Source organism: Suillus subaureus (genome assembly GCF_016647635.1).
Source record: "Suillus subaureus strain MN1 chromosome Unknown BJ212scaffold_6, whole genome shotgun sequence".
Classification (NCBI taxonomy): domain Eukaryota; kingdom Fungi; phylum Basidiomycota; class Agaricomycetes; order Boletales; family Suillaceae; genus Suillus; species Suillus subaureus.
The window spans coordinates 770,739-782,678 of record NW_024538562.1 but is presented as its reverse complement, the minus strand read 5'-3'; the positions used below and the strand labels follow the sequence as shown (position 1 = coordinate 782,678).

The 11,940-nt window shown below is 42.8% G+C and overlaps 1 protein-coding gene across 1 annotated transcript; it reads left to right on the top strand.

The window, feature by feature from the left end:
- Nucleotides 1-3,436: 3,436 nt before the first annotated feature.
- Nucleotides 3,437-6,487, top strand: BJ212DRAFT_1297122 (uncharacterized protein; the record flags this gene model as incomplete). The annotated part of the gene is made up of 11 exons (XM_041332545.1): nt 3,437-3,498; nt 3,621-3,660; nt 3,709-3,846; nt 3,899-4,053; nt 4,115-4,404; nt 4,498-4,926; nt 5,016-5,059; nt 5,162-5,230; nt 5,297-5,328; nt 5,372-5,487; nt 6,048-6,487. 11 exons carry the CDS (start codon nt 3,437-3,439, stop codon nt 6,485-6,487), a joined length of 1,815 nt encoding a protein of 604 aa, XP_041196551.1.
- Between the last annotated feature and the right edge of the window lie 5,453 nt (nt 6,488-11,940).

Sequence of the window (11,940 nt, the reverse complement as noted above, 5' to 3'; positions counted from 1 at the left end):
AAAGTTAAGCATAATAACAACTTTCATTTTTTCATCATCATTTGCCTATATTGACTATTGAGTCCTGAGTCCCAACACTCAGAAGTCAGTAGTACTGGGTTTCAGGTTTTGGGCTTCAGCACTTGACACTTGGTGAATTGTGTAATGAAATAAAAAAATTTCATGTTATATACATTTTTTTGAGATTTGGTGTTTGGTTTTTGGTTTTTGAATTTTGGGTGTCAAGTCTCAAGTTTTGGGCTTTGGGTTTTGGCCCCTGACACAGTGAATTGTGCAATGAAATAATAAAAATTCATGTTATATACATTTTTTCAAGATTTGGTGTTTGGTTTTTGGTTTTCAAATTTCAGGTGTCAAGTCTTGAGTTTTGTGCTTTGGGTTTTGGGTCTCAGCACTCAACACTTGGTGATTTGTGTAGTGAAAAATTCACATATTGCATACATCTTTGGCACTTGGCACTCAGTGATTCAACAAATGGACTTCAAACTTTTTTGAGTTTTGAGTTTTGAGCTTCAGGTTTCAGGGTTTGGCACTCAACACTCAGTGATTTGTGTAATGGAATAAAAATTTTACATGTTATATACATTTTTGAGATTTGAGATTTGGGTTTTGGGTGTTCAGGTTTCGAGACTCAGTGATTTATGGTGAATGAAAAATGGATATGTTGCACACTGGCTTTTGGTTTTTGGGCTTTTGGGCTTCAGTACTCGGTGATTGGTAAATGTCAGACATGGTGTATTCAGGTTTTCAGGCTTTGGGCTTTGGTGGTTGATGGTAGGTATATGCACTCATATAGGGGTATTATACCAATACCTTGGCCCATATGTCTAAATGATATGTATCTGGGCCCACCCATCTATATGACATCCCCCCATGTTGGCCCACCCATCTATGTAATATACCCCTATGTTGGCCCACCCATCTATATAATAAATATTTCACTGCCACATTGGCCCACCTGTCTATCTAATATACTCCCACGTCAGCCCACCCATATATATAATAAATCCATTGGCCCACCTGTATATATAATAAATATTTCACTACCCCATTGGCCCACCCATCTATATAATAATATCTGCCATACATGTCTCTTCAGCCCAGCTATCCATAATATATGTCTATCCTACTCTACATATTATCCAGATGGGCCCACCCATCTCCATTGGTAATAATATTTCTCCTGGCCCATCTGCCATCATTGAGGATGTTTATAACATCAGTATAGATGGGCCCACCCATCCCCATTGGAAATAATATCCCTCCCAGCCCACCCATTAACATTGAGGATATACATAACATCAGCCCATAGTTCACTGGCCCATCTTATATGGGATATTATGTAGGTTGGGTGACCTGTATGATACAGAGTTTGTCACTGAAGGGGCTCAGGCAATGGCATGATTGTGGGCGATGCTACAAGTGAGATAGCCATGATGAGTTTGGATTTCTTCATCTCCACTGGGATTGTAGGATTCTCCTTTTCCAGAGACTCAGATTGGTGAGTGCTTCCTGCCAGCTAAGCAACTGGATCTTACTTTTATCTTGATCAGGTTCCATGTCTGTGGCAACCACATGTTGAAGGTGCAAGGCCAGAAGGTGGGCTTCCCTTTCTCTAATCTGAAGCAGGGCATATATAGCCAGAGATAGCTCTCTCTTAGACATGTTGAACTCCATTGCATTGATGGTTAGTTTTCAAGGAAAAATTCCCATGGGAGTTGGGAGGGCACTCATGTGAATGAATCACACATGTGCCAGGCACAAATAACATTACTAATATTCCTTGTATTGTCACATAGCAAATACCTTTAACATTTCTTTTGTGAGGCTGCATCATGAAGAGACCTTGAGATTCTGAGAGACCTGCTGACCTTCTATTCTTGCAATCAATTAATGTGAGGTTGGGAATATGTAGGGATTGCTTACATTTCCCTGCTGCTGTTAAGAACCATGCTCAAAGGAGAGAGAGACTGACTCAGAGGGGCTTGGCCTCAGCTCATATGCTGTGCCCCTTACCCAAGTATGTGCCCTTCATTTCAGAGGAAGTCTGATGATGGTCCAATGAAGTCTGGAGGACTTCTGGAGGCTGGCTACTCTGGTGGAGAGTGTGGGAGGACTTCTGGAGGAGAGTTCCCACTGCAAGGTAGTACTTCTACAGGAAATGGGATGGAAGGGTAGGATGTCCAGAGGTCCAGAGGACAGGAGGACAGGATGTCCAGAGGTCTGGAGGACAGGAGGACAGGAGGACAGGAGGACAGGAAGACAGGATGTCTGGAGGTCCAGAAGTATGGAGGACAGGAGGACAGGATGTCTGGAGGTATAGAGGACAGGAGGACAGGATGTCCAAGGGTTAGGAGGACAGGACGTCTGAAGGTATGGAGGGCAGAACATCCAAAGGACAGGACACCCAGAGGTGCACAGGACAGGAGGTCCGGAGGTCCGGAAGGAATAGGGGCTACATTGGACAAAGTCCAATGTAGAAGCAAACAGAGGTAGACTACCCTTAGGTAGAGTCAGAGAGACAGGAAGTGAACCAAAGTCTGGAGAGAGGGTAAGTGCTGGAAAGGCAAGACTCCAGCCTAGGGAAGCAATCCCTAGACTTGGGACAGAGACATGGGGGACAAATCCAAAGGTCCAGAATTCTGGCCTAAGGAATCCATCCCTGGGCCTTACAGAAAAGGACAAGACTCAGATGGACTGAAGTCCAGAAGATGATTGGGCAGATCTAAGGTGATATTCAGACTGAGGACTCTACAGGAGTTGTACAGGGGTTATATACTAGAGGATATCCAAGAGGATCAGTAAGAAACGGAGTAAGGCTATGTATGAGCATGTGGAAACACATTGGTAAGTAAGATGGAACATAAGTAAATGAACTTGGAGACAAAGACTTGTACAAGGATCAATCAGCAAGACAGAAACAGAGATAACCGAGAACCGGAAAGGCGGAGATGCCTAAATGGGGATAGGCACAGGATCTCAGATAGAGGGTGGGAATAGGTCCAGAGATAGTAACAGTTAATATCCAGAGGTCCAGAGATCTGGGGATCCAGAAGACAAGGTGGATACAGGACCGGAATACGAGAAGGTGGATATAGTCCGGAATCTGAGATGAGGTGAAGTCCAGATGTCTTGCTGGATGGAGTGCACATAGGGTGGACAGGATAGGGTTGTATGGATCAGGCTAGCAGTGAGGATCCAGAGGTCCAGAGCTCAGGGGTAAATCTGGAGCGTAGTCGATCCTGCTGAGGTGTGGAGTACACAGCAGAAGGGGATCTGGGAATGAGTCAGATATGGGGTCTGGACGTAGGCTCAGAAGGCGTGGGAATATGATGGAACATGGGTCTGGATTGTGGGATATGACACTTCTAGCTAAAATCACTTACTACATAAAGGAAAGTGCAGGATCCAGCCACTGGCACCAGTGACAGCTGTCATGCAGAAAAACAACAAAGGGTTAAGCTTCATCCCCCAATACCACACAACTTGTGCACCAGGGTGAGTTCCAAGGCCCATGCCCTAGATATTGCTAAAATTTTCTTCAACTGCAGATTGGTTCCCTTTTGGGAGCAGATGTGAAGTATCACTTCAAGCATAAATTTGTAGATAATGTTATGAAGGAAGAAATTGGTCAACTACTGGTTCATGATTGTCCTTAGAGTGATAGGATGATAGAAAAGTGACTGGATTGCAGATGGAATTCTCCAGATAACACCCTCTGAAGCATATCAGTGGGGACAGCCTTCAAATGCACTGATTCCTTTACAATGTGAACATTGGGTGGAGCTGCCTGGTGTACCATTCTATCTGTCACATGAGGCTCTTCTTTTCAATTTCTTCAATGAGGTGAGCAACACCTGCTACTACTTAGAAACTTACCTTTGATTTTGATTTTCAGGTCAAGAAGCTATCCTGCAAGCTCAAAAGCTTTGTAACAAGGGGTGCTGCTGTTATTGGGAACCAGTGCATATGGAAGGCCTTCAGCAGGGACCTCATTAAAGGTATCTACAGTCCTGATATCATCTTGATCTCCAACAGTTCAGAGAAGGTCAGGTGGTTCCAAGTTATTTTTGCTATGGAGTTAAAGTGGAATGATTCTCCTGAGCTTTTTCAGAGTGCACTCAACCAACTGGGTGATAAAGCAGCCTTCATCTTCCATCACCAACCTCAATATTGATGGTTCCCTTCTCTTAGCCTGTGTGGAACAGCCCTTCATATGTCTGGATTCACCCATGGTGAGAGCATTCACTCCCTACCCCAAGATGTTCTCGAAGGTCATCAACTACTTCACTGAGTCAGAACTTTCATGGTTGGAATATGACACTTACATATTCCATCATCCCACACTCCAGATCTGGGATGACAAGCTTTATTGGTTGGATGATGAAGATAAAAAAACAGAAGGTGAAGAATTTTCCCTGGTTGGAAACCTTTATCAATAAATAGGTATGTGTTATTTGTATTCAAATCTTATATTCTCTTGATGCCTGTGGTTAGGTCTGTATGGCAAAGTCACATGTGTCTTTGCAGTGAAGCACAGATTGAACCAGACACATCTCATGATCAAGGACTGTTGGGATCCATCAGAAATGATGAGCAATCATATGGTACATAAGAAACTGCAGGACCCTGCACATGACCCTCTTGTACATCTTACACCAAACAATGACAGGTCCCTTCTCAAGATTCCTGAAGAGGAAGATCATGATGATTGTTTGGACAAAGAGTGTGCTGAGAAGCTAGATGGAGTCTATTGCCATGTTCACAATCTATATTGGGACAAGATCAATTCCCTCCCAGGAATCACAATTATGAAAGACCACATGTGCCCTTCCTTTGGTCCATTGAGCAAATCTCCTTCTCATATGTCTGTCACTTCCATAAGTGCTGTGATGATCCTAGTAGAGGACTTGGACAAGATTTTTAGTGCATCTCTAAAAGATTGCCAACTTGAAGAACAACATCAATCCCATACTACTTTTACTACTTGTGGAATCAACATTTTGTGGTTTTAGAACCACATGAGAAATGTTCCATGGTATCATCGGTGCTGTCATTGGTAAGATGAAAATTTTGCCTACCTAAAATTATCATTTCTAACTTTTGTTTCAGGTCATTGCAATGCTTATGAACATTGACAGGTGTTGCATCATGATGTTAGGATGGCAACTCCATGCTCCTGGTGCAAGATATCTCTGCCAAATCCACTATCCCTTCATGTCCTGAAAAAGTGCCTGAAGGCTGGATATGAGAGATAGGATGTTGTTTGATTGGGGATCTGCCACAGACTGTACAGATCTTGCAGGAGAGGAGCACCTGCCACACACAGTAAGTCATTTTCTGACCTTTAACATTAAAACTGATATGATAGACAGGGGACACTTCCCTTTGAGTCTAACCAGTCAATCATTAGGGGACCAGTCCAGTTCCATCATGACCTGCAGTCTTACTTCTGGTTGGCCTACCTCATTACCTGCAACTGTGCAGGTCCTTTTAATATGCATCATGGGGAAATGAAGCTTTTCAACCAGTCCAGGTCTATTAAATCTTTGGACATCTAACACATGGCTGAGATCAAGACTTATGGAAAGGTCTTGGACCCCACACTGTAGAGATTTTACTTACTGTGGGCTTGTATAGGCAGATATTACTTAGTGTTATGTTTGCACTTTGGTGCTTATGTAATCATCATAGTTTTCACCACTTACCAGTACCAGTCTGAGACTGAGAGTTATTATCATGATTTCCTATCCTCTCTGAGCACTGAGCTTAGTCTAGAAACCCTTTAGGGTTGAATAGCAGCTAGGCATAGCACATTTGACCCAACATTTAGAAGGCTACTTTCCAGTTCTCTTCTTATTGTGTTTCCCACAACATGTTCCTCTTTTCTCACCTCCCCATATTCTGAAAAACCCTTCATACCCCAGTACTTATCATGGATCTGTCCAGGAGTCTACACACTTCCTCCCTTAGAGATTGTCCAGCAGAGGGGTGGTATGACCTTCATCAACTTCACCAATCCCATGATGACATACTTTGCTATAAAGCTATTCAACAGGGGATGCTTGAGTTGCACAATCTCTTCTTGGGTCATGATGAGAAGGACCTGGATGGCTATGGATGCTGCATTAACCTCCAACTAATCACATATGAAAGCTTGCTTTTGGTACTGTATCATATCTGTGACAGCATCAACCCTGCCCTCAATCTATACCCCAAGAATGAGGAACTTAAAGAGGCTCAGGTCCATTATCAGTACTATCTTGAAATGGGTAATTGCATGCCCTTGCTTGTAGATGATGATAGAGATGAAGAGCATGTAGGGAGTAAGAGAAAGGCTGCTAAGACACACCCTGACACCAAGCATGTGAGGGGATCAGGAGCTAGTGAAGCAGGGCTTAGTGCACCCATTCTCTTACCTCAGGTTGGTAAATCTGGAATGCAGGGGAGCAAAAAGGCTAAATCAAAAGCCAAGGCAAGTACTTAGCCTCTCATTTTTTGTATTGCAGTTCTGTATTTTCATCACTTGATTGACTACCTGTATCCTTGTCTCAATACTCAGAGTACCACCAGCTTATTGTTTGTTGTCTCTTACTAGCTGTAGAACAGTTATCTCTGCTATTTTTCTGACACTGTCACTTTATGCCTTGGATACTTCAATCAATGTACACTTGTCATCAGCCTTGTACTTTATATAAGTTGTCTTAGATGCCCTGGCACACACATAAGTGATTGATTTGCATTTGCCAAATCTTTAATCTCATCTTTACCCTTTTACTCCACCTAAGCATCATGGTTGGCTTTTTTTTTAAATCCAATTTATGTCTGTGTAGGGTACAGTACCCTATGTAGGACATTTCTAACTAGGAATGAGGGACACCTGTGTCCCCTGCCACATCTCTGGTTTCACAAATGCCCTGATGGAGGGTTGATTCCATCAGTCTGCCATTCCCACCAGCCATTTTAGATGTGCAAACCTTCCAATTAGTGGGACCATTACTGTGCAGTTCATGGTATGTACAGTGGCTCAAAAAAGTGTCTCAATGTTTGTGACTTTTCATGTAATTGCTGTATTATGAGCTAGGGTGTGAGAATATGACTAAGCAATAGGGATGTGTAGGAAAGCTCTGCTTCTAAGCTTCATGTTTGATCCCTTCTAACAAGACAATGTCCCTAAGTATATTTCAAGTTGACCATAAAATGGTTTAAAAACTATGGCATTAGTGTGCTATCATGGTAAGTCCAGTCCTCAGACCTCAACCCTATTGAACAGCCCTGGTAATTGCTCAAGATATCACTTACAGTCTATCAAGAACCTCAATAGGGGTTATTTCAGCTATGGGAGAGAGTTGCAGCAGAGTGAGGCAAGATTGTTAATGAGGAATGCCTCAAATTGATAGATAGTATGCATAGAAGAGTGGTGGAAGTAATTAGAGCAACATGAGGAAGCATCAAGTACTAGAATTATAGAGATTGTATTGGCCAAACTGAAAGTCAAAAAAGTGTCTCAATGAGTCACCAAATTAAATTAACCATATCTTCACTTGATGACATAATCTTCCCACGCTATATGGATCAAACATGAAGCTTAGAAACAGAGCTTTCCCACACCTCCCTATGGCTTAGTCATATTCTCATGCCCTAGCTCATAATACAGCAATTACATGAAAAGTCACAAACATTGAGATACTTTTTTGAGCCACTGTATGTCCCCATTGTTTACTATGGGTGATACAAGTACTTGGGTGTGACACTGGGTATGAAGGAAATGATGGAGTGTGGAGCATCAAGTGAAGTAATAGTGAGGGGTCCAGGGGGTCTTGCTGTTGGTGTCTCCAGTAGAACTAAGTGGGTGGGTGCTAGGGTGTTGAGCAGTGAAGATAGACCATCCCCTGTTCTTTCTGTTAATGAAAATAAAACTCCTTTCTCTCAGTCTATTCTAGGCAAATTCTCCATCTGGGTCTCTAATGGGTCCAGTATCCTGTTGTCTTCAAGTATAGTTCTTGAAGATAGGTGGCCTGCACCATTCTTACTCTTGGAAAGTAGCTTCAGGATTGTTCTGCATGATAAAGCAAGTCATTATCTATCAGCATGGGTTTGGGGAGGTACATCACCAAAAGTTGTTCACAGGTGGCCTGTGCTGTTAACATAGCGGATGAGTGGTGCACTTGCTTTGGGACTAGACAGCAGGTAGGACATAGAGGAAGCACAACAGTGAAGTGCAGAGGTAAGGATGTGGTGCATGCATGCATAGTGGGGGCAGGTGATGAGGAAGTGCAGTATGATTTCCATGGTGGTTGCACAGTGTGGGCAATTGGGCATGGGACTTCTGCCAATATGAAAGAGGTGTTGATTAAGTGAGATGTGTCTGGTGTGGAGCCAGATAAGCAGACTGATATGGTGTTTTGGGAGATGTTGAGCAAGGGAGACAAAGGAGCCCTTGAGGGTATTGGGGTTGATATTGATGGTGTGGTCATGTCATGGTGATTTACTCCAAAATCTCACCCAGTGCTCAAAGGGATTCATGTTTCTGCACTTGTTTCAGTGTGGATAGGCTGCAGGGAAGAACTTCCTTGCAGAGGAAGGGAGGGAGGTGTGTTCTGGGATTAGATTCCAAGCATGATTCAGCTGCTCTCTTGGCTTCCTGGTCTGCTAATTCATTCCCTGCCACTCCATTGTGCCCTAATATTCACCTGATCATGATTCTGAAGCAGCAGTCATGGCTGACTTTCTTAATGTCTGTTATCAATCTGCAGAAGTGATCTATCAAATAGTGACCTGGCTTAGTCAAGAATACGTCACTGGATTTGATGGTAGCCTGATTATCAATGAATATAGATACAGGGTAAGTGATATCATCCTCCATGGAAAGTAGCTGGGCCACTAGAGTGAGTCTGACTGCTTCAGTTTCATATACTGTGTGATCATCCATAGAGCCCAGGTGTTAAGAACCATGCTCAAGGGAGAGAGAGACTGACTCAGAGGGGCTTGACCTCAGCTCATATGCTGTGCCCCTTACCCAAGTATGTGCCCTTCATTTCAGAGGAAGTCCAATGATAGTCCAATGAAGTCTGGAGGACTTCTGGAGGCTGGCTACTCTGGTGAAGTGCTAGAGGACTTCCAAAGGAGCATGGTGTAGGGATTTCACATTCTGTGGGCTTGTATAGGCAGATATTGCTTAGTGTTATGTTTGCACTTTTGGTGCTTATGTAATCATCATAGTTTTCACCACTTACCAGTACCAGTCTGAGACTGAGAGTTTATAGCATGATTTCCTACTCTCTCTAAGCACTGAGCTTAGTCCAGAAACCCATTAGGGTTGAATAGCAGCTGGGCATAGCACATTTGACCTAACATTAGAAGTCTACTTTCTAGTTCTCTTCTTGTTGTGTTTCCCACAATGGGAGAGTTCCGGAGGAGTACAGGAAATACTCAGAGGAGTTCCCACTGCACAGGAAGTGGAGAGACCCCAAGGTAATATCTCTATGGGAAACAGGATGGAAGGATAGGAGGTCCAGAAGTATGGGGGACAGGAGGACAGGACATCCAGAGGTACAAAGGACAGGACATCTGGAGGTCTGGAAGGAATAGGGGCTACATTGGACAAAGTCCAATGTAGAAGCAAACAGAGGTAGACTACCCTTAGGTAGAGTCAGAGAGACAGGAAGTGGACCAAAGTCTACAGAGAGGGTAAGTGCTGGAAAGGCAAGACTCCAGTCTAGGGAAGCAATCCCTAGACTTGGGACAGAGACATAGGGGACAAATCCAAAGGTCTGGAATTCCAGCCTAGGGAATCCATCCCTAGGCCTTATGAAAAAGGACAAACTCAGATGGACTGAAGTTTGGAAGAAGATTAGGTAAGTCTAAGGTAATATTCAGACTGATGACTCTACTGAAGTTGTACAGGGGTTATATACTAGAGGATATCCAAGAGGATCAGTAAGCAACGGAGTAAGGCTATGTACAGTGGCTCAAAAAACTGCCCACATGTTTTGACATTTTTCACTATCTATGATATTGTGTGAGAAGGAACAAATGGCTCAAGGACATGCTTATACCACATTGTAGTATGGCTTCAGGGCTTTCATTTGAGTCCTACACCGTGGGAATCGGTGGAGATATGGTAGAGATACAAGGCTCACAAAATGGTGACTCATGCAGACAGTTTTTTGACTCAAGTATTTTACAATAATAACCAGGTATTCTAGTATTTTGTATGACCTCCCTTGGCTTTAATTACTGCCTCTATCCTTCTAGGCATACTCTCGATTAATTTCTGGCAACCCTCAGCTGTGATCTTCCCCCATTCCACTGCTACTCTCTCCCAAAGCTCCCATACTCCTTTAGGGGGGTTTTCATAGGCTTGAAGCTTTTTATTGAGTGTTCCCCAGAGATGTTCAATGACATTGACATCAGGAGACTGTGCTGGCCAGTCAAGAACATTGATGTTATGTTCTTCAAACCATTCCTTAGCTCTTCTGGATGTGTGCTTGGGATCATTATCCTGTTGGAAAATGATATCTTCTTCATTAATCCCTGATTCTGCCAAGCTAGGCAGCAAGTGGTCATTTAAAATGTCCACATACTGCTCAGCATTCATCTTCCCCTCAACCTCAGCAAGCATTCCCACACCATTCCATCCCATACAGCCCCATACTATTAAAGAACCTCCTCCAAACTTGACAGTCCCATTAACCTCTCTGTCTGTTAGGCCATCTCCCTTCTTTTTCCATACATATACCTTCCCATCTGACCCAATCCTATTGATTTTGGTCTCATCTGACCATATAACATGCTTCCAGTCCTCTACAGTCCAGTGTTGATGAGCTAAGGCAAAGGCTAGTCTTCTCTGCCTATGTTTGATGAAGAGAAGAGGCTTTTTCTTCTTTGTTACTGCCTTGAGATGAGCTGCCTTGAGAACATTTCTCACAGTTTGTGAAGAGACAGGGGTAGTGATGGTGGAATTGATATAATGGGTGGCTTGGACAGCATTATCAGCCTTTCCTGTAGTGATATGTTGGATAATAGCCCTTTTGTCAGTAGAGGTAAGTTTGGATGGACATCCTCCACAAGAGTTTTCCTTGTCTGGGTGGCTTCCTTTGATAAACTTGGCCACAGTGGACTTGCATACTCCAGTTCTAGAGGAAATTTGGCAAGCAGAGAGGCCAGCATAAGACAGAGAGAGGATATTATCTCTTTGAGCAGAGGAAATGGCTTTCATGGTGATTATGACTATGATACATGAGATATTCTGGTTTATATAGTTAGATATAGTCATAAAATAACATAATGACACCACTTCATAATTTATATAATAGTGGCATGATTTTTGTGGTGTCATAAATAATGATTTATATAGTTTTAATATACACTCAAAAAACTGTCCACATGAGTCATCATTTTACAAGCCTTATGTCTCCACCATATCTCCACCAATTCCCACAGTGTAGGGCTCAAATGAAAGCCCTGAAGCCATACTACAATGTGGTATAAGCATGTCCTTGAGCCATTTGTTCGTTCTTACACAATATCATAGATAGTGAAAAATGTCAAAACATGTGGACAGTTTTTTGAGCCACTGTATTTGAAAGTCTGACATTGTGCCAATGTGTGCCAACAATTATGGTGGCTTTTTAGCTGTGTTTCCTGTAAGCTCTACCTGAGCTTTAGCAGGCCTTACTGAGTTTTACTGAAAAAGTAATTTTACACAACCAATTCCTTCATTACACTATACCTCCAGTCCACTAGAATTTTTCATCCTAGACCAAGATGCCATATATACAAGTCACAACCCCTTAAATGACTTAATGTAGGGCAGAGACTAGGACAAGAACACAAAAGATAATCATAAGGAGGAGTCAAGGAGCAAGTATGCCTTAGGTGAATTCAATGATAAATACACAAGAGGTTTAAACTAAAGAACTACTGACTACAATCTGA